This window comes from Phyllobates terribilis, unplaced genomic scaffold (genome assembly GCF_046119375.1).
Source record: "Phyllobates terribilis strain yellow unplaced genomic scaffold, ASM4611937v1 Scaffold_11__3_contigs__length_659146591, whole genome shotgun sequence".
NCBI lineage: Eukaryota > Metazoa > Chordata > Amphibia > Anura > Dendrobatidae > Phyllobates > Phyllobates terribilis.
The window spans coordinates 414,439,018-414,461,217 of NW_027362771.1; the positions used below are offsets into that span (position 1 = coordinate 414,439,018).

Sequence of the window (22,200 nt, forward strand, 5' to 3'; positions counted from 1 at the left end):
TAGTCCCATAGAGGAAGTAATAAAAACGAAAAATCACAAAATAAAAAAAAGACAATTATTATACCAATAAATACATATATTTTTGTAAAAGCCAAAAAAAGTACACATTTGGTATTGCTGTATCCAGAACTACCCGATCTATAAAACTTGTCACATTAGTTAACCTCTAAAGTGAAAAACGTAAAAAAAGTGGCAAAAAAACTATGCTTTTTCATCAAACTGTCGAACAAAAAGTGAAAATGCAATCAAAAAGACGAATGTACATTAAATATGGTATCACTGAAAACATCATCTTGGCCCGCAAAAAACACAAACCGCCATACAACTCCATCAACGGAGAAACAAAAAAGCTATAGATCTCAGAATACAGCGATGCAAAAACACTTTTCTTCTATAAAATAGTTTGTGTAAAAGTGGCAAAACATAATTTTTTTTGTGTGCTATCACTGTAATCATACTGACGCAAAGAATAAACGGTCTTATCAATTTTACCAGAAACATAACGGCACAAAAAAAACAATTCCTGAATTGTTGTTTTTTGTTCATTCTGCCTCCCAAAAATCAGAATAGAAAGCGATCAAAAAATGTCACTTGCCTGAAAATGGCACCAATAAAAACGTCGACTTGTCCCGCAAAAAACAAGCCGTCACATGACAGTCGGCCGAAATACTTCTGATTAGTGGGGGTTTGACTGCGGAGACTCCCACAATCCTCAGAATGAAGGGGGTTTGTACAGTTTATTTTTTAAATTGTTTAACTGCACCACGGTGCCCCCATCAATCTGCTGCCCAGGAGACTCTACTACAACCCCATTCACTTAAATGGACCTTTATTGCAGTTCTCTGCATAATGTGTCACTGCTGGATATATTTATTTCCCTAATATATCCTTATACAGAAGACCTAATAAATAAGTGAAGTTAGACTGTCGTATGGTATATAATGTTCTGTTTTTTTTTGTTTTTTTTTAGGCTGGATCATTTCAGGATCAGATGAAATCAAAAGGTGGCTATTCTGAAGGGATTTCAGATGTGGCCCTTTAGCATTTGTAAGTACGTGTTCCTGTATTGTATGTACAGATTTCTGTATATGTTCTGCAAAGTTCAATCATGGCAAATCTTGGATTGTATGCTATCCTCAATTTTTACAATTTTATATTTAGTAATAACTTCTGTTTTTGAAGATGGAAATTTTTGAACATTGGCCATAAAAAAACACAAATGCAGCCAAAGCTGTCATTATCTATAAACTTGTAGTATTAAGAGGTTATAGAATAATCTGACGTGTAACCTCCAGTGTATGCATTCAGTGCAAGATTCCTTCTGAGCACCTGAAATTTCTTCCAAGCATCAGCCGGACTGCTCAAATATGTGTTAAAAAATGCTGTGCTCCTCCCATGATTCTGCTACCAGTCACCTGCTCCCATCTACCGTGCACAGAGCGCCCTCGGTCAGTGGCTTCAGCACTGCTCACTACAGCAACCATAACACACCTCTGTTCCCGTCACAGCGTCCCTAATAGCCTAGAACAGAGGAACACAAACTGTGAAGATGCCGGCAGTGCAGGGACTGTCAATCACAGTCGGGGTGGGTTGAGCGTGACTGCAGCTACTGATCGCGGACTAGTCTCCGTGATTAGCCATGTCACCAGACCAGTCCTGGATCATTTAGCTTGCAGCGAGTTGCTGTATACAAGTTACTTTTACTGAAATATATATGTAATTCAAAAACACAATAAAACAATCACTGGACCAACTAAATAAAACTGCTCAAATATGAGGGCTGTGTGGCCCAATCCTGCACAGGTGCCCTCCGTGGGGTTCACCTGTTCCCCTGTGGGCCAATCCTTGTATAGGGGAGAAGTGTAACTTTTTTGTAACACAAAAGTCACAATCTATGTTGCACACTGCGTGCATGTGTGATATACTGACATACAGTGAGTGTATGTTTTGAATACATGTAAGGTGCGCAGGGTGGTAGTCATGGTCGAGGGGCTGCATTCCCACACCCCACATATAGACAGCGTCCTACTCCTTTAGTGTCACGCTGTGTACAATGCAGTGTACTCGCATTCAGGCCGGAGGCCTCCACTGCATGTACATCCTTTGTTCGAGGAACAGCCCCACACAAATCAGGGGACACTCTCTTCTTATATAACAGTCCAACTTTACTTAACAGTCCGAGTTCAATTGATAGAGCACAGTACGTTTCCATGTTCTCCATTTGTTTAGCCTGAGATATCCCTTTGCTTACTTTCTCATTCGGCTCCAATAACACTCCGCAGCATTAACAAGACCCGTCCTGTCTACCTCACTCGTTTCCCCATCTGGCTTCCACTTGTTGGAAGGGAATAAGGTACGCTTTTCAGTGCCTAGTTCGGGCACTTTCAGGAATGTCCGCTGAAGATTGTTTCTGATGTTCTCCTACTGCCAGGACAGTGCGTACTACTTGTTCCCTCCAACCGTCTGCCCTTGAACTCTTAATAAAAACTCTTTCAATCTAATCTAAACAGGAAGAGCTACCGTTTTTATATGACCCTGACCCCTCACATGCTGGGCTGGTCCCAAACATATTAGCTGTATCTAACCTTGTGCTCCACTTCCTATACCTAATATGCCCCCCTCTGCATATTTCCATTTTCTAAATCTAACTATCAGCCTTATACTATATCTTATGTCCTCATGTATCTAAAGCCATTATCCATCTCTAACCTAAGCATTAAACTGTATCCTATACCTTTGTACACCCAATGACATTGTACATGAATCACAATATATTAGGAGAACTGCATACGTTAGTGCCTATAAAACTCTATGCAGTTTCATATATCAAAAGGTCACAAAAATGCAACAAAATCACATATAAGGACACCCTCCATTACATATGACAGTCCCTGTCACACCCTTGCATATACACGCACGCACGCGCACGCATTCTTGACTTTTTTTTTTAAACTGCACAAAAGTTATGATTTTGGTTTTAAATATTCCCCACCCCCATTCACTACATGGACATTATATGCATGGTCAGATTTATTAAGAGAGTTGAGCAAAAAGATTTTGAGGATCCTGTCCAGCAGCAAAGTTGGTAGACCATGGCCACCGAATCATAACATTGCAAACCACCTACAAATTGTGGCATTGGCTGCGCCTTTACTGAATAGTGGGCACCTACCGTTCCCATGCATGCCTACTAATCAAAAGAGGCGCTAGGAATAGTTACATAGTTTTTAAGGTTGAAGGAAGACTAAGTCCATCTAGTTCAACCCATAGCCTAACATGTTGATCCAGAGGAAGGCCAAAAAAAACCCATGTGGCAAACACTAAGCTCCATATTAGGGAAAAAATTCCTTCCTGACTCCATACGACAATCGGACTAGTTCCCTGGATCAACGCCCTATCAAGGAATCTAGCATATATAACTTGTAATATTATACTTTTCAAGAAAGCCATCCATGTCCTTCTTAAATTTTAATAGTGAATCACTCATTACAACATCATGCGGCAGAGAGTTCCATAGTCTCACAGCTCTTACAGTAAAGAATCCCCGTCTGTGATTATGATTAAACCTTCTTTCCTCCAGACGTAGAAGATGCCCCCTATGACGTTGTTTAGTAGGGGGTTCATGGTGCTCTGGTGCTGCTGTCTGTGGCCTGTGGACTAGGGTCCTGCAAATCACCTACCCCCCAACCCTCTTCCACCATCAACTCTGCTCATAGATATGCACTATATTTTGCAATCTTAGACACTCTGGATTTCAATTTCTTTAGGTCAGGTCAAAAATGCGCCTAATTTATTAAAGGGAATCTGTCAGCAGGTTTTGCTATGTAATCTGAGAACACCATGATATAGGGGTAGAGACCCTGATTCCATGGATGAGCTCTCTTTTTTTTAATAGACGATTGGAGAGCCCTTGATGTGCCTAAACAGTGGAAACCCCCCCACAAGTGAACCAATTTTGGAAACTAGACCTTTCATGGAATGTATCTAGTAGTGAGCACCTTGAACCCACAGGTGCTTCACAGAAGTTTAGAACGTTGAACTGTGAAAATGAAAAACATTATCTGAAAAAATGTTTTATCCTATCACCCATGACAGCACCTACAACGAGAGAGGGGATCCGCCCTTCCAGGACAGGAAACCTACCGAATAAAAGGGCGGCGCCTCTCCACCACCTCAGTTGGTTTCCTGTCCTTGAGGGGGAACCTTGTTAATATGGCGGCAGAAGAAAGAAGAGAAGATTATTCCCAATGGGAGAACCGTAGACAGGCTTACCTGTTGAAGATCCGGATATGACTGAGTGCCGCCCTGCCTGGGGTCTGCAGCTCCAGCTCCGTGCATCAGTGGAAAAGCTGCTGTGGAACTGCACCCCTATCTGGGGTCGGCAGATCCAGCTCTGCACGTCAGTGAGAGAGCAGCTGTGGACCTGCGCCCCTGTCTGGGGTCGGTAGCTCCAGTTCTGTGCATCAGTGGAGAAGCTGCTGTGGAACTGCGCCCCTGTCTGGGGTCAGCGGCTCAGCTCTGCACATCAATGGGAGCACCTGTTGAGCTGCGCCCCTGCCTGGGGGCAGCAGCTCCAACTTTGATCGGCGCACTATTGGAGGCGCCCCTGCCTGGGATTGACCACCCCAGTATTGCTCAGCTGTGGACCTGCGCCCTTGTCTGGGGTCGGCAGCTCCAACTCCGTGCATTAGTGGAGAAGCTGCTGTGGAACTGCGCTCCTGTCTGGGGTTGGCAGCTCCAGTTCCGTGCATCAGGGGAGAAGCCGCTGTGGAACTGCCCTCCTGTCTGGTGTTGGCAGCTCAGCTCTGCACATCAATGGGAGCACCTGTTGAGCTGCGCCCCTGCCTGGGGGCAGCAGCTCCAACTTTGATCGGCGCACTATTGGAGGCGCCCATACCTGGGATTGACCACCCCAGTATTGCTCAGGCATGGACGGATGGAAAGGAACAGGCCTGTGACTCGTTCCAGCCTCTGAATCCGTACAGCTGGTGGTGAGTGATCTTCGTGAATGTTTACCTTGTTTATGGGGCCCTTTCCTTGTTATGGTTACTAGGAAAGGCTGAAGGATGTTGGCGCAAAACTCAAAAATGGGTGTGTGTGTGCTCTGTAAGACCCCATCTGGGCCGCTCTGTAAGACCCCATCTGGGCCAAGGGCATCGTGCTTTAAAATTGGCTTCAGGACGAAAGCTGGACCTTAGACCTCTAGGCTAAAGTTAGCCACATGTCTGGGCCGCACAGAGCCTCATAATTGGTCTTCAGAATTTACCACAAAAATGAGCCTCTATCTGCTCAGTAAATGTTAAACTAACACTGAGGGTTTTACTGTTGTCCTCCAGTCTGTAGGTGTAGGTGCTGTCATGGGTGATAGGATAACACTAAATTACTTACCGGTAATGTGTTTTTATTCGGTCGCCCATGACAGCACCACGTGAGAGAGAGGATCCGCCCATCAAGGACAGGAAACCTACAGGTTAAAAAGGGCGGCCCTCTCTTCCCGCCTCAGTTTAGGTTTCCTGTCCATGATGGGGGACCTTGCAGGCTTACCTGCAGAAGATGGACTCCTGTCCCAGAGAGGACCACAGCAGGTGGTTGGAGCCGGTCCGTCCCGGTCCTCTGGAGACGCCACGGCAGGGCTCATGGGGGCGCCTCCGTGAGCGTTGTGGCGGGCGCGACATCGCCTCACGGGAGGTAGATGTCCGCCAGGTGTGGGGCCGCTAGCGGGCTTCCTCTCCCCCCCCGCTACAGCTTGCAGGAGATCCAGGTCGCGCCGGCGGCGCACGTGACGGGCGCAACCTTCTGACGTGACTTCCGGTGCGCCGGGCAGGAAGCCCTGTGACGTCACCAGAAGGGGCGGGGCTCGTTTGAATTTTTGGCGCGAGCAGCTGAACGCCGGGGGATTGAGGACCTGGCGGCGAGGAGCCCACCTGGATCCCACCTGGACCTGGGGAGGAAGACCAAGGAGCAGGTAACGCCCTCCTGGGTAAAAAAAAAAAAAAAAAAAAAAAAAAAAAAACACCCACCCACACATGGTACCGGTATGGGCAGTATATAAAGGGTCTGGTAACATACAGAGGTGCTTCCCAGCCCATGCTTACATTGTAAGCTATGGAAGATTCACAGGAGCTGTCACCTAGGCAACAACATCTGCTGCAGGAGCAGCCCTCTGGGGAGCCCTCACAACTAGTGGCGCAGCGTCATTCCCGGCTAGGGTCTGGTCGTACAGCTAGAAGAGCTACCACTAAGAGCAGGAAGGACGGTCCAGTGCGGCGTGATTCCCCGCCAAGCATGCTGGATTCTTCTGCTTCTACGGTACCGAAGGTTCTGTGGGGTGAGTGGAATCTTCGTGAATGTTCTACTAATGTTTCCTCCTTCTTTCTATCTATGACTATCTTTTAGAGCAAGAAATGTTCCTAGAAGTCCAAGCACAGAGAGTGTGCCTTATGCAGCTGTCCACTCCCTGATTCATATAGCAAGAGGTTATGCCAGCTTTGTATCAGCAAAATGATATCGGAGGAGACCCCAGATTTTTCCCTAGGCCTAAGAACTTTAATAAGGGAAGAAATAGGCAAAGCATTGCAAGGTTCAGAGTCTGGGCATATTCCTCAAGAAACCCAGCTGGATTCAGACTCTGAGCTAACGGTCGCTTCCTCCTCCGCCTTCTCTTCCTCTGATAGTGAGCCAGATAGACAGTGCTTCCCCCTGAAGGAGGTCGATGCCCTAGTAAAAGCCGTCCGATCTACAATGGGGATAGTGGACTCGAGGGTAGAGAAGTCAGCTGAGGATGTTATGTTTGGTGGTCTGGGGCTAAAGAAGAGAAGGGTCTTTCCAGTAAATTCAAAGGTGAAAGACCTCATTGATAAGGAGTGGAGGAAGCCTGACAAGAAGGGTAGTGTTCCTCCATCCTTTAAAAGGAAATATCTGTTTGAGGATGCTATGTGTTCCTCCTGGTTAAAAGCACCCAAGCTGGATGTTGCTGTTACCAAAGCAGCAAAAAGAACTTCCCTCCCGTTCGATGATATGGGTGCATTGAGAGATCCCCTAGACTGACGGGCTGATACTTTCCTGAAAGGGGCATGGGAGACAGCTGCGGGAGCACTGAGACCAACAGTAGCAGCTACCTGTACGTCCAGAGCCCTGATGGTGTGGCTTGAACAGCTAGACAGTCAGTTGAAGGATGGGACTTCTAGGAAAGACATTATTTCTTCCCTTCCACTGGTTCAGGGGGCGGCAGCTTTTCTTGCTGATGCATCTGTGGACTCGGTGAGGTTGGCAGCAAAGTCAGCATCACTGTCAAATGCGGCTCGGCGAGCCTTGTGGATTAAAAGCTGGCCAGGGGATTTACAGACTAAGTCCAGACTGTGTACAATCCCGTGTGAAGGGGAATACCTCTTTGGTCAAACCATGGACGACTTATTGGAGAAAGCGGGGGACCCTAAGAAGGGGTTTCCATCAGTACCTCTACCCTCCTTTAAGAGATCGTTCCGGAAGAGGAAATTTTTCCGGAAGAGATATTTCAGGGAGCAAGACAAGTCTGATGAAAGAGGTCGAAAAGGTAGAGGTCTACTCTTTGGTCCATCTCCAAAAATTGAGCAGAAGCCAGGGGGGATACACAATCAGCCCAGGTGGGAGGGAGATTGTCATTATTTGTCCCAGCTTGGGAACAGATTTCTCATAGCCATTGGATTTTAAGCCTGATTAAGTATGGTCTTAAATTTCAATTTAAAGCATTGCCTCACAAAAGGTTCATGGTTGTTCCCTCCAGTTCTTCCCCAGAACGCCAGGCTGCCCTCGTTTCGGAAGTACAAACCCTAATAAGAAAGCACGTCCTGATTGAGGTTCCGGAGGCTGAAAAGGGTCTCTGTTTCTACTCCCCGCTCTTCTTGATTCCGAAACTGGATGGAAGTTTCAGGACAATTATAAATCTGAAATCCCTGAATAATTTCCTTAAAATACACACCTTTAAAATGGAGTCTTTAAAATCCGTAATAAAGTTACTTTTTCCCCACTGCTATATGGTAGTGCTCGATCTCAAAGATGCGTATTACCATATCCCAATTCATAGTGATTACCAGAAATACTTGAGGCTGGCCATTGAAATAGATGGGGTGATTAAACACTTCCAATACACTGCACTCCCCTTCGGTTTAGCTGTAGCCCCACGGGTTTTTACTAAAGTAATGGCGGAAGTTATTGCCCATATAAGAGAAAGGGACATTCTAATTATCCCTTACCTGGATGATCTCCTGATAGTGGGGAATTCGTTGGTTCACTGCGAGACCCACCTGCAGGAGACCATGTCGGTCTTAAAGAGTTTGGGGTGGTTTCTAAATTTAGAAAAGTCTAGACTATCTCCACTCAAGGTACAACAATATCTGGGGGTCATATTAGATTCCAGGAAACAGCTATGTTGTCTTCCAGAAGAGAAAATTGATAGAATCCGGGAGTTGGTAGAACAATGTATACGTAAACCTTCTATGTCACTCTGTAAGGCCATGTCACTATTGGGAACCTTCACCTCCACTTTTCCTGCGGTTCGTTGGTCACAATTGCATTCAAGTGCCTTTCAGTGGGATGTGTTGTACAATAACGCAGCTTTAGAGGGGCATCTAGACCGTAAGTTTACGCTAGGTCCTCGTGCCATATGGTCCCTTCGTTGGTGGTTACGACAAGACAATCTTGCTAAAGGGGTTCCCTGGGAATGTAGTCCAACTGCAGTCTTGTCCACTGATGCAAGTGCTACAGGTTGGGGAGCTCACTTTGAAGGGAAATTAGTGCAGGGAACCTGGTCAAGCAGTGAGCAACAGTTGTCATCAAATGTTAAGGAGCTTCTGGCGGTGCAGCATGCGTTCAACAAGTTCCTTATATATTTTCAGGACCAGCATGTCCGTGTACTCTCGGACAATCAAGTCACGGTAGCTTACATAAACCACCAAGGGGGAACCCGCTCAAGAAACTTGATGAGGGTAGCGAACGCACTTCTGCTGAAAGCCGAAGATCACTGTCTCTCTCTTTCGGCTACTCATCTAAAAGGCAAGGAAAACATCACAGCGGATTTCCTCAGCCGTACTTCTGTAAAAGAGGGAGAGTGGTCCCTAAATACGCAAATATTCTCCAGAATCGTAGAAATGTGGGGCCTTCCGGCTGTGGACTTATTCGCAACAAGAGCCAATTGGAAAGTGGAACATTTTTGTTCCTTAGACCCCAGAGAAGGACCCCTGGCAGTGGACGCCTTCATGGTTCCCTGGAGATTTCCTCTGGCATATGCCTTCCCTCCCATGATCCTGCTCCCAGCAGTGATAAGAAAGATCAGGGCAGACCGGGCCAGAGTGATACTCATCCTCCTGGGCGGAGAAGACAGGGCTTTCCATTGAGGAAATTTGTAAGGCTGCCACTTGGTCTTCTCCCTCTACTTTCTATAGGCACTATAGATTGGATCTGGGTGGCTCTGCCGATCTCACTTTTGGGAGAAGGGTGCTTCAAGCTGTGGTCCCTCCCTAATTTCCTTCGTCTCTGTAATTCTCTCACGTGGTGCTGTCATGGGCGACCGAATAAAGCCTTAGTTACTTACCGGTAACGGGATTTTTCGGAGCCCATGACAGCACCTTTATATTCCCTCCCTTCACTGGTGTTGTGCACTCCTGTAGATTTGACTTCTTTTTGTGCACCCTTGCGGGAAATTGATGAAAAGTAATGTACTTAATGTGATTTATATTTTGTTATAACTAACCGTGGCGGTACTCTCATGCTCTGTTAACTAAACTGAGGCGGGAAGAGAGGGCCCCCCTTTTTAACCTGTAGGTTTCCTGTCCTTGATGGGCGGATCCTCTCTCTCACGTGATGCTGTCATGGGCTCCGAAAAATCCCGTTACCGGTAAGTAACTAAGGCTTTCCTGAACCCATGACAGCACCCTTATATTCCCTCCCATCACTGGTAGAAGTTGATCACTTCTTTTCCTTCATGGTGTTTGATTCACGTGGTGTGTAGAAGGAAAAATCATGGGATATATAACTATTAAGTAGTGTCCTCTCATGCTCTGTAAACAACTGAGGTGGTGGAGAGTCGCCGCCCTTTTATTCTGTAGGTTTCCTGTCCTGGAAGGGCGGATCCCCTCTCTCGTTGTAGGTGCTGTCATGGGTTCAGGAAAAACACATTACCGGTAAGTAATTTAGTGGGTTTTAGCCCCAAATTGTTCATTTTCATAAGGATAGGAGAAATGGAAAATAAAACTTGTGCAATTTCTCCTGAGTACCCAGATACCCCATGTGTGGTCGAAAACTACTTTTGAGGCACAGTGCACAACTGAGAAGAGCCATATTGGAGTTCAGATTTTGCTGGAATGCTTTCAGGGTTCCATGTCACATTGCCAGAGCCCCTGAGGTGTCAGAACAGCAGAACCCCCCCATAAGTGATGTCATTTTAGAAACTACACCTCTCAATGAATTCATCTAGGCGTGCAGTGAGAATGTTGACACCACATGTGCCTCACAGAAAATTATACCATTGGGCAGTGAAGAAAGAATAAATTAAAAATTATTTCATCCCACTTTGCACTAATTCCTGTGTAGCAACTAAAGGGTTAAACCCCCCCCCCCCCCCCCAAACAACAGTTTTAAGGTATTTGAGGGGTGCGGTTTTTAAAATGGTATCACATTTGGGGAATTTCTAATATATAGGCCCCTCAAAGTCCACTCTCCCAGTGGGTCATGGCACCCGCAAACTATAACAGAAAAATTTGCACTATAATATGGCGCTCCTTCCCTTCTGAGTTTTCCACTGTGCCTCAACAGTAGTTCCAGATTACATTTAGGCTATGTGCCCACGATACAGAAATGCTCCGGATTTTTCCTGAGCGTTTCTGCATCTCCCTGGCAGAAAAAACGCATGCGGATTTTACATGCTTTTTTTTCTGCCAGGGACAAGCGTTTGTCAAGCGTTTTTAGCATGCGTTTAGCATGTGTTTTTTCGCTGCTGGCTCAGTGGCGGGTAACTGTAATGTAAAAGGACCTTCCATGATGTCAGCGGTCATGTGACAGGTCACGTGACTGCTGATGTCATGGAAGGTCCTTTCACATCATCGGTACCCGCCACTGAGCCAGCAGCGACGCCGGGAGCAGAGCGGGGGCCATCAGAAGGTGAGTATAAGGTTATTTTTTTATTTATTTACAGGTACTATGGTACCCAGGTCTGGAGGAGAGTCTCCTCTTCTCCAGACCCGGGTACCGTTCGCGCATTAATCGCATAAGATCTGCATGACTAAATGTAGTCATGCGGATCTTATGCGATCCAATGCAAGTCAATGGCGGCGATTTTGCAGCGGAATCGCACTAGAATTGGTCTTGCTGCGTTTTTTACCGCAATGCGAAATCGCAGCGGAAATTTCCGCATGATGTGCACAGCACATGCGGATTTGCATTGCAGTAAATGGCAGACTTATTACAAGCGAAAATACGCTGCAAAAATGCATTAAAATCGCTTCATGTGCACATAGCCTAAGACGTTGGCTCTATTATTGCAGTCGTGTATGTTTTACTCTGCAGCTCCCATTTATCAGATAAAACATACATGTAATATTCATCCGGCGACTATCAGAACTAGCTTGAGTGCGGTCCCCTGCGGCTCCTCCCTACTTTGCTCCCCTAGCTGACATGTATTCCCTAATTGAAAATTAGAACAATTAGAGAAGCAGGAGGAACGTCAGTCGTCACATGATCACAAGTCTGCAAATCGCATGTGAGCAATCACATGACCACAGCTCGAATCAGCAAGTAAAGGGAAATCCCAACAAAGCACATATTGCACACCTTTAGGACTCCGCATGTCAGTGTGAACGTGCAGAATTACAAACATGTAAATGACAGCTATATATAAGGCCTCCTTCACACGTCTGTGTTTCCAGTACGTTTGGTATCCATTTTTTTTTCACGGATCCCACACGCACCCATTATAACCTAATCGTGTGTCCATGCGAAACTCACGGAGACCTCTATTTGTTTTCTAGCTGCACGAATGACAAGGGCCAATACATTGTACAACCAAAATGCCTAGTGAATTCATATCTGGAATCAGGATAAAGAAGATACCAGCTAAATTTAAATTAAAAAGAGGTGTACTTTATTTAATGAATTTTACAATAAATTAAAAAGACAGGGTAACAACCTCCTATAAGAGAGGCACATGTACAGCAAAAAGGGGAAAAATAACCCCATACAAAGCCAGGTAAGTCACTCTGTTATTGACAAAAGGTATAAAGGGTATTACTCAATATTGTTCTATAATACACTGCTCAAAAAATATAAAGGGAACACTTAAACAATATAACTCCAAGTAAATCAAACTTCTGTGAAATCAAACTGTCCACATAGGAAGCAACACTGATTGACCATCAATTTCACATGCTGTTGTGTAAATGGAATAGACAATAGATGGAAATTATTGGCAATTATCAAGACACCCTCAATAAAGGAGTGGTTCTGCAGGTGGGGACCACAGACCACATCTCAGTACCAATGCTTTCTGGCTGATGTTTTGGTCACTTTTGAATGTTGGTTGTGCTTTCACACTCGTGGTAGCATGAGATGGACTCGACAACCCACAGAAGTTGCTCAGGTAGTGCAGCTCATCCAGGATGGCACATCAATGTGAGCTGTGACAAGAAGGTTTGATGTGTCTGTCAGCGTAGTGTCCAGAGGCCGGAGGCGCTACCAGGAGACAGGCCAATACACCAGGAGACATGGAGGGGGCCATAGGAGGGCAACAACCCAGCAGCAGGACCTCTGCCTTTGTGCAAGGAGGAACAGGAGGCCAGAGCCCTGCAAAATGACCTCCAGCATGCCACAAATGTGCATGTGTCTGCACAAACTGTTTGAAACAGACTCCATGAGGCTGGTATGAGGGCCCGACGACCACAGATGGGGGGTTGTGCTCACAGCCCAACACCGTGCAGGACTCTTTACATTTGCCACAGAACACCAGGATTGGCAAAGTCGCCACTGGCGCCCTGTGCTCTTCACAGATGAAAGCAGGTTCACACTGAGCACATGTGACAGACGTGACAGAGTCTGGAGACGCCATGGAGAGTGATCTGCTGCCTGCAACATCCTTCAGCATGACCGGTTTGGAAGTGGGTCAGTAATGGTGTGCAGTGGAATTTCTTTGGAGGGCCCACAGACTGTCCAGGAGTTGGCGGATGCTTTAGTCCAGGTCTGGGAGGATATCCCACAGGAGACCATCCGCAACCTCATCAGGAGCATGCCCAGGCGTTGTAGGGAGGTCATACAAGCACGTGGAGGCCACACACAATACTGAGCCTCATTTTGACTTGTTTTAAGGGCATTACATCAAAGTTGGATCAGCCTGTAGTGTGTTTGTTTTTCCACTTTAATTTTTGGGGTGACTCCAAATCCAGGCCTCCATTGGTTAATAAATTTTATTTCCATTGATGATTTTTGTGTGATTTTGTTGTCAGCACATTCAACTTTGTACAGAACAAAGTATTCAATGAGAATATTTCATTCATTCAGATCTAGGATGTTTTATTTGAGTGTTCCCTTTATTTTTTTGAGCAGTGTATATTGCTATATACCTATACCATATACCACATGATGATAAAGTTCATGAGTCAACAATAAGATAATATAGGGGAATCAAAAATCCCAAACAAGTAAATGTACACTGAAAAAAATCCTCTATGTATTCCATTTAAGGTGCGAGTGCTTAGTGATCATACAATGATCAGATAAAACAGGCCTATAAACTGTGGTAAGCTGTAAGCTGCCACCAAAATGTTGTGTCCTCCCCACCGAAACACCGTTTCGCCAGCGATTCTTCTGGGGGCGTCAGCTTCCTCTGAAGCGTTGGAGTGAGGAGGACACCACATTCTGGTGGCAGCTGTTGTAATAGGTAACTTTACCATTATTACATTATGTATCTCCCTACAGTTTACCACGGTTTATAAGCCTGTTTTACCTGATCATTGTATGATCACTAACCTTTTGCACTAAGCACTCGCACCTTACATGGGATATAGAGGATTTTTTTCAGAGTATATTTACTTGCTTGGGATTTTTGATTCCCCTATATTATCTTGTTGTTGACTCATGAACTTTATCATGTGGTATATGGTATAGGTATATAGCAATATATTATAGAACAATACTGAGTAATAGCCTTTATACCTTTTGTCAATAACTGAGTGACTTGCCTGGCCTTGCATGAGGTTATTTTTTCTCCTTTTTGTTGTATGTGTTCTTCTCTTATAGAGGTTGTTAACCTGTCTTTTTAATTCATTTTAAAATTCATGAAATAAAGTATACATCTTTTTAATTGAAATTTAGCTGGTATCTTCTTTATCCTGACTGCCTATTGTAATGACTCTCTCATAATAATCAGAGTGGTTTATTTCTGTTAATGTTGATGATTATGGCTTACAGCCAATGAAAAGACAAAAGTCATTATCTCAGTAAATTAGAATACTTTATAACAGCTTGAAAAATGTTTTTAAAATCCGAAATGTTGGCCTACTGAAATGTATGTTCAGTAAATGCACTCAATACTTGGTCGTGGCTCCTTTTGCATCAATTACTGCATCAATGCGGCGTGGCATGGAGGTGATCAGCCTGTGGCACTGCTGAGGTGTTATGGAAGCCCAGGTTGCTTTGATAGCAGCCTTCAGCTCGTCTGCATTGTTGGGTCTGATGTCTCTCATCTTCCTCTTGATAATACTCCATAGATTCTCTATGGGGTTAAGGTCAGGCGAGTTTGCTGGCCAATCAAGCACAGTGATACTGTTGTTTTTAAACCAGGTATTGGTACTTTTGGCAGTGTGGACAGGTGCCAAGTCCTGCTGGAGAATGACATTTCCATCTCCAAAAAGCTTGTCGGCCGAGGGAAGCATGAAGTGCTCTAAAATTTCCTGGTAGACGGCCGCGCTGACTTGGATCTTGATAAAACACAGTGGACCTACACCAGCAGATGACATGGCTCTCCAAACCATCACTGATTGTGGAAACTTCACACTAGACCTCAAGCAGCTTGGATTGTGGCCTCTCCACTCTTCTTCCAGACTGTGGGACCTTGATTTCCAAATGAAATGCAAATTTTACTTTCATCTGAAAACAACACCTTGGACCACTGAGTAACAGTCCAGGTCTTTTTCTTCTTGGCCCAGGCAAGACACTTTTTGTCTATTGGTCATGAATGGCTTGACACGAGGAATGTGACACTTGTAGCCCATGTCCTGGATATGTCTGTGTGTGGTGGCTCTTGAAGCAATGACTCCAGCAGCAGTCCACGCCTTGTGAATCTCCCCCAAATTTTTGAATGGCCTTTTCTTAATCCTTTCAAGGCTGCGATTATTCCGGTTGCTTCTTCTACCACACTTTTTCCTTCCACTCAACTCTCCATTAATATGCTTGGATACAGCACTCTGTGAACAGCCAGCTTCTTTAACAATGACCTTTTGTGGCTTACCCTCCTGGTGCAGTGTGTCAATGACTGCCTTCTGGACATCTGTCTAGTCAGCAGTTTTCCCCGTGATTGTGGAGCCTACTGAAACAGACTAAGGGACCTTTTTAAATGCATAGGAAGCCTTTGCAGGTGTTTTTTTGTTAATCTAATTTACTGAGAGAATGACTTTTGTGTTTTCATTAAAGACAAAAAAGGGGGTGGGGTGGAAAAGCGCAATGCTTGTGTGAACCTGTAGGGAAGTAGAATATACGTGCAGATACAGTGGTCTGCTCACTTGAGTGGGTTGTGCAGACCGCACAACCCAGGTTAAACAGCTACTGGCGCTGATAGCGCTGCCACGATGCCTTCAGTGTCTCCTCTGGATTAGCAGATGGAGCTTTCAATCATGTGATTCCGGGTGGGGTCACATGGGTGATGACATCATCGCAGGTCCTACAGGTCCTGCAGCTGAAATTGTATCCAGTTCTCTGCAGCCTCCAGCCACAACTCCCAAGGGAAAAGTGAACAGTATGCAAATTGAAGTGGTCAGTGGGGCGCTAGAAACTGGATAAGCTGCTGGAAAAGGATAAAACAAACCTCTTTATTGAAGTTCTAATGCCCACAACGCGTTTCTGCAGCGGTCTGCTGCCTTCATCAGGTGGAGTTATGGGAAAATGGCAGAAACAGGCACTTTTATACATAAAGCAAAGTAACTCAATGGGAGGTGCCAAGGGAGAATTTGGTACTCTGCAAGTCATATGGATATGTAACATTAGCAATTCAATGTCTTTTGTGCATCTCATGTACATTATAATCATTTAGTGGGATTTTTTCCATTTTTTTTTTTTTATCTGCCTTAGCTATAACAGGTTCTCATTCTCTATATTATCACGTCTGCAAGTTACATGGACATGTAATAGTAGCAATCTATTGTTATCTGTGCATCCCATGTACATTTTAATAATTTAGTGGATTTTTTCCATTTCTTTGTTTCAGAATTGTTTTTTATTTGTCTTAGCCGTAACAGGTCCTTGTTCTATATATAGTCATACGTCCACCCTATAATATATATTTTGTTGTAGTTCCATTTACACTCACACAGTCAATATGGACTACTTGTCCCATGGGGAGTCCAGGAGAGAGAGGCTCATCTTGGAAGCTATTCACACCCCTAATAGCCCCCATGTGGAGGGGATCTGCACCACACATCGGGATACCTTGAGCGAATCAGATAAGAAACGCATGTACGATCTATTTTTGGAGTTTGAAAACAGATCCAAGATCGAGATTGTTAATAAATTGGATATACTGTTTCTCAAACAATATGTGCTTAATAGAATCACGCCCAGATGTTTAAGGGTGAAAGTATCATCCTCTTTTCCCCAGGACGTTGAGTTCACTAAACATTGGGATGAATGTCTCACTGATTGCTCCATGAATCTTATGGAGCTCCTCATTAGAAAAAGAACAACCCTGGTGGATAAGGCTATGGGCGAGATGGGTGATTTAAGGAATAATTTGGAACTATGCTCCTGTCATAGGGACTTCCAGGAATTTGATCCCGTTCTTAAAAGTAGATTATTGAAGTTTGAAGGGGACATTGTGAAGAAAAAAGGGAATAAATATTTAAGAGATAAAATGGAAAGCTCCGCGCTTCCTCAGCCTGGGATCTCTTCCCAAACACGTAACACTGTAGGTGAAGGTGACACTACAAGTATAATGGTAGCACAGCAGGCAAAAATACCCACTACTGGTCCGTCTAGAATCTTAAAGACTAAAGAGCAAAGGGATAATTACGAGAAGCATAAGAATACCTTGCTAGGAAAGAATAGAAGTGTACCCAAAACAGCTGTATTCTCCATTTCATCAGGTGCACCATTAAATCAGCATAAGATGCAAGGCGGTGATGGCATTACGCAGACTGCAGCATTATCAAATCAGCTTGTTCCACCCTTGGATTTTGGCTGTAATGATGGTTTGGGGAATTCCATGTGGTTGGACAATGTGTCCGTGCTCCCCATAGGGTCAATAATACCGGAGTCACAGGGCACTATTGCTGCATGTAATGTCAGTGACAAAGGAAAAATCACTGCCTCTGATATTAATAATTCCATGGTTATGCTTAACAACACACCTGAAGTTGCACATAACACAATGGAACCCATCATTATGTCATGTACGAGTAGTTCCATTACCTCCTTCCCCAACATTATACCTTTAACTAATCAGGGTGCTGGGTTGGCATCAGGTCACGAATGTTCATTTAGTAATACGAACACTGTGGATGCTTCCTCATGTCTCACAATTCACCCGACCTCGCAAGACGTTAATAGGACCAGAGTCAGGAATTATTTGAATCAGGAGATAATAATACTAATTTGGTCGAACCCATTGTGGATATCACATGCACCATGGACTCGCCAGCATTAGAGGTAAAAAATTCTGCCTTGTTTCTAACTGCGCCCATGTTAGATACGGCTAACATAGCAATGAGATCTACACCATTATTTGGCCCATTTAAGCCACCAATAACAATGAAAGATTCAAAAATCACTCGGTTTTTTCAAGTGGCACCAGGGCGCCACCCGAAAAGAAAAAAAGGACACGTGGATGTAGAGGAGGTAGAGGGATCTCGGGTAATAGCCGTGACCTCGGAATCCCTAATCGCCAAGAAAACAAAGGTATAGGTGAGGTAGCATCCAGCTCACAAATTTCGGAGACTAGTGATTTAAGATCCTGTGGTATATTTAATCTTTCTAGTCACATGCTTACAGAAGGTGAAACTTCCTTATTGGCTAAAGGATTATCATTTTGTCCAGATGCTGAATTAAACAGTTTTGATCTTTTCTTAGATCTGAACGAATTCTTTCGTAAATTGACTATTAAGCGACATTTTTTAATAGAGGAACGTGGCAAGAAATTACCAGCTCCCAATGCTTCCATAGGTTTTTCCAATTCACCTGATGCGGTAACCATCCCTACTGATCAATATAAGCATATGGCGGTCCAGGGAGGCTCTAATAAGTTTTACTCGATGCACCACAAGGGTGCACATATAGAATCTTTCCAACAATTGGTCCTCAGAGATCTATGCTCGATTGAGCGGCATAGGAAACCAGACAATTTGATGAAAAGTGAAAGGGAAGCAATGCAGACTTTGAAGAACAATAATGACATTATAATAAAAAGTGCTGATAAAGGAGGAGGAGTCGTGATTATGGACAGATCCTGGTACTTGTGTGAGGGTCTTAGGATACTTAGTGACGACCAATACTACCATAAATTGGACATTGATCCTTCTATCTCCATCTTTGGTAATTATAATTATTTGATTAAGGAAGGTTATGAAAAGGGCATTCTGAATAAGAATGAAAAAAGGTTCTTGGATACCTCAAGTTACCGGACCCCCATTTTTTATTTTTTACCTAAATTACACAAGGATTCTTGTAATCTTTCCTCATCATATCCGGGATAAATTCAATTACATCCAATCTATCACACTTCATCGACTTGTTTCTTCAGAAATATGTATGTGAATTGGGGTCCTATCTTAAAGACTCCTCAACTTTAATTGCCACAGTTAGAAGTTTGCCGTCTGTGAAGAACTGTATCCTTATCACAGCAGACGTTGCAGCTCTTTACAGTAATATCTCCCACGAACTCTGTATAGAAGCGGTGCGCCATTACTTAATGGAAGATGGTAGTATCCCCCTTTTTCAAAAAGTTTATTTTGAAATCAATAGAATTCATATTAAATAAGAATGTGTTCTCATTCGAAGATAATTTTTATAAGCAAATAAAGGGCTGTGTAAAGGGGACGAGGGTAGCTCCCAGCTACGCAAATATCTTCATGGGACGCTTTGAATCTTTGTTCATCATGTCTTCTCCTCTAACCCAAGGCCATATACGATTATATCGTCGTTACATCGATGATCTGTTCTTTATCTGGGAAGGAACGGAAAAATCAGCCCAGGATTTCTTTGAAATTTTGGATAATAACCCATGGGGTCTTAAGTTTACTGTATCCATGTCAAGTGACTCCATACAGTTTCTTGACTTAGTTTTGAAATTGGATGATTTGGGGAGGGTTCTCACATCCACCCATTTCAAAACCGTGGATGTGAATAGCTACCTCAGATTTGACAGTGGCCATCTTCCAAGGTGGATTAAGAACATTCCGTATGGCCAGTATTGGTGTATACGGAAAAACTGTACGCAGGATGAAGATTTTGAAAAGGAGGCTGATGTCCTTGAAAAAAGATTCTTGAGGAAGGGGTCTCCTAAGAAATTGATTAGGGATGTACATAAAAGAATTAAGCCGTTCAGTCAGGAATCATGTCTGGCTCGATTTTCTGGCCCTAACTGTGAGCATACGAATACAGGATATAAAGATTGGAGTTTAGTGACTAATTTCAATAAATCTAGAGTGTACATACAGGAACTATTAAGTCATTATTGGTGCGTCCTGTTGGGGGATCCGCTTTTGTCCAAACATTTGCCATGTAAACCCATGATTGTTTATAGGAAGAATCGGAATTTACGGTCCTTTATATCGCCCAGTAACACGACATTGAAATCTGCAGCTGCAGTGCGGAGATATGGGAGGCGAAGGCAAGAAGGAGTAGGTTGTTTTGCTTGCAGATCTCCTGGCTGTTTATGCTGTAGTACCATTAATCATGGGGCAGTATCCTTCTGCTCGCAAACCACTGGTGAACAATTCCCCATCACCTGTAAAGTAGACTGTCATTCTGACTATGTGGTCTACTTGTTGCAGTGTGGATGTGGTTTGCAATACGTGGGCTGAACTATACAAAGAATGCAGGCCCGCCTCAATAAACATCGCTCTAATATTAAGAATGGGTATGTGCAGCATAGTGTTTCTAAGCACTTTCTGACTGCCCACCAGAGAGATCCCATCAGCTTGAAACTCACGATTTTAGAACAAGTACCTGATAATGTAACAAATCGGCTTAATTATCTTATGAAAAGAGAGAATTTTTGGATTTTTAAATTGGGTACATTATATCCGGAAGGTTTGAATTTAGCGATTGATAATGTGTGCTGATGAATTATTAATATTTATATATTTTTGGGGGGATAAGAAGTGGTTGAGTGGTATACTCAGGATATGCCTCACCAATTTTTATGTAATATGCTTATTCACCCTCATTTATATATGCATTTTTATATGTATGTATTTTTAAAGCATTGCCGTTAATGTCTGCATCTTGCATCTTCATAGTAAGTTTATAATGTGTAGTTATTGACCCGTAATGCTTTTTTAAGTCCCCTTTGTTATTAAATTGTAATTGTCTTTTTTAATGGTGATTAAGGGGTTAAGTACCAAATTCTCCCTTGGCACCTCCCATTGAGTTCCTTTGCTTTATGTATAAAAGTGCCGGTTTCTGCCATTTTCCTATAACTCCACCTGATGAAGGCAGCAGACCGCTGCAGAAACGCGTTGTGGGCATTAGAACTTTAATAAAGAGGTTTGTTTTATCCTTTTCCAGCGGCTTATCCAGTTTCTAGCGCCCCACTGACCACTTCAATTTGCACACTTTTGTGTTTTCATTGGCTGTAAGCCATAATATGATTCTATGTAATGAGTTTCCCTTTTTGTATTGAAGAACTGAAATAAATTAACTTTTTGATGATATTGTAATTTTGTGAGAAGCCACGCGTGTGTGTGTATATATCTACCTATAGAGAGAGATAGATATATACACACACATCGAGATACACATATATATATAGATAGAGATAGATATCTATAGAATGTGTGTGTGTGTGTGTGTATATATAGATAGATATGTAATAAGAGTTTCTGCAGCTAGCACCTGTTCACACTCAGGATGTGCTGGTCAGTTTTTTTATTACATATTACTATAGGAGGTTGTAACTGCCTCTTGTCTGACCTTGCACTCCTCCCATTTAACCAGCAGGTGATGTATATTCTATTCTACCGGCCCATTTAAATTGTAGGTGTTTTAGCCCAGAAGTGACGTTTTGTCTAAAGTTGTAGGCTTGTAGCCCAAGAGAGGCATGTAGGCAGAGTAGTTACCCATCAGACGGGAGGTCACCTTGCAGCGGTTGATGGGCACTCATGAATTGGCCAATTTATGCGCTAAGAACCTTCATTTTTTGAAAGTAAGATCAAATGTTTTTATTGTCTTTATGTATCTTGGCCATAATGGAGTGCTGCTGCGCTTTCTTTTTAGATAGATAGATACATGTACAGTTTGGACACACCTTCTCATTTAAAGATTTTTCTGTATTTTCTTGACTATGAAAATTGTACATTCACACTGAAGGCATCAAAACTATGAATTCACACGTGTGGAATTATATACTTAACAAAAAAGTGTGAAATAACTGAAAATATGTCTGATATTCTAGGTTCTTCAATGTAGCCACCTTTTGCTTTGATGACTGCTTTGCACACTCTTGGCATTCTCTTGATGAGCTTCAAGAGGTAGTCACCGGAAATGGTCTTCCAACAATCTTGAAGGAGTTCCCAGAGATGCTTAGCACTTGTTGGCCCTTTTGCCTTCACTCTGCGGTCCAGCTCACCCCAAACCATCTCGATTGGGTTCAGGTCTGGTGACTGTGGAGGCCAGGTCATCTGGCGTAGCACCCCATCACTCTTCTCCTTGGTCAAATAGCCCTTACACAGCCTGGAGGTGTGTTTGGGGTCATTGTCCTGTTGAAAAATAAATGCTGGTCCAACTAAACGCAAACCGGATGGAATAGCATGC

The 22,200-nt window shown here is 43.7% G+C and overlaps 1 protein-coding gene across 1 annotated transcript in view; it reads left to right on the forward strand.

Moving 5' to 3' along the window:
* Nucleotides 1-22,200, forward strand: part of LOC141165208 (CDC42 small effector protein 2-B) — a 62,853-nt gene that overhangs the window by 33,632 nt on the left and 7,021 nt on the right. Inside the window, exon 4 of the mRNA XM_073650837.1 lies at nt 971-1,047. Coding sequence (XP_073506938.1) covers nt 971-1,042 — 72 coding nt within the window. The 3' untranslated portion in view covers nt 1,043-1,047. The remainder of the gene's footprint in view (nt 1-970; nt 1,048-22,200) is intronic.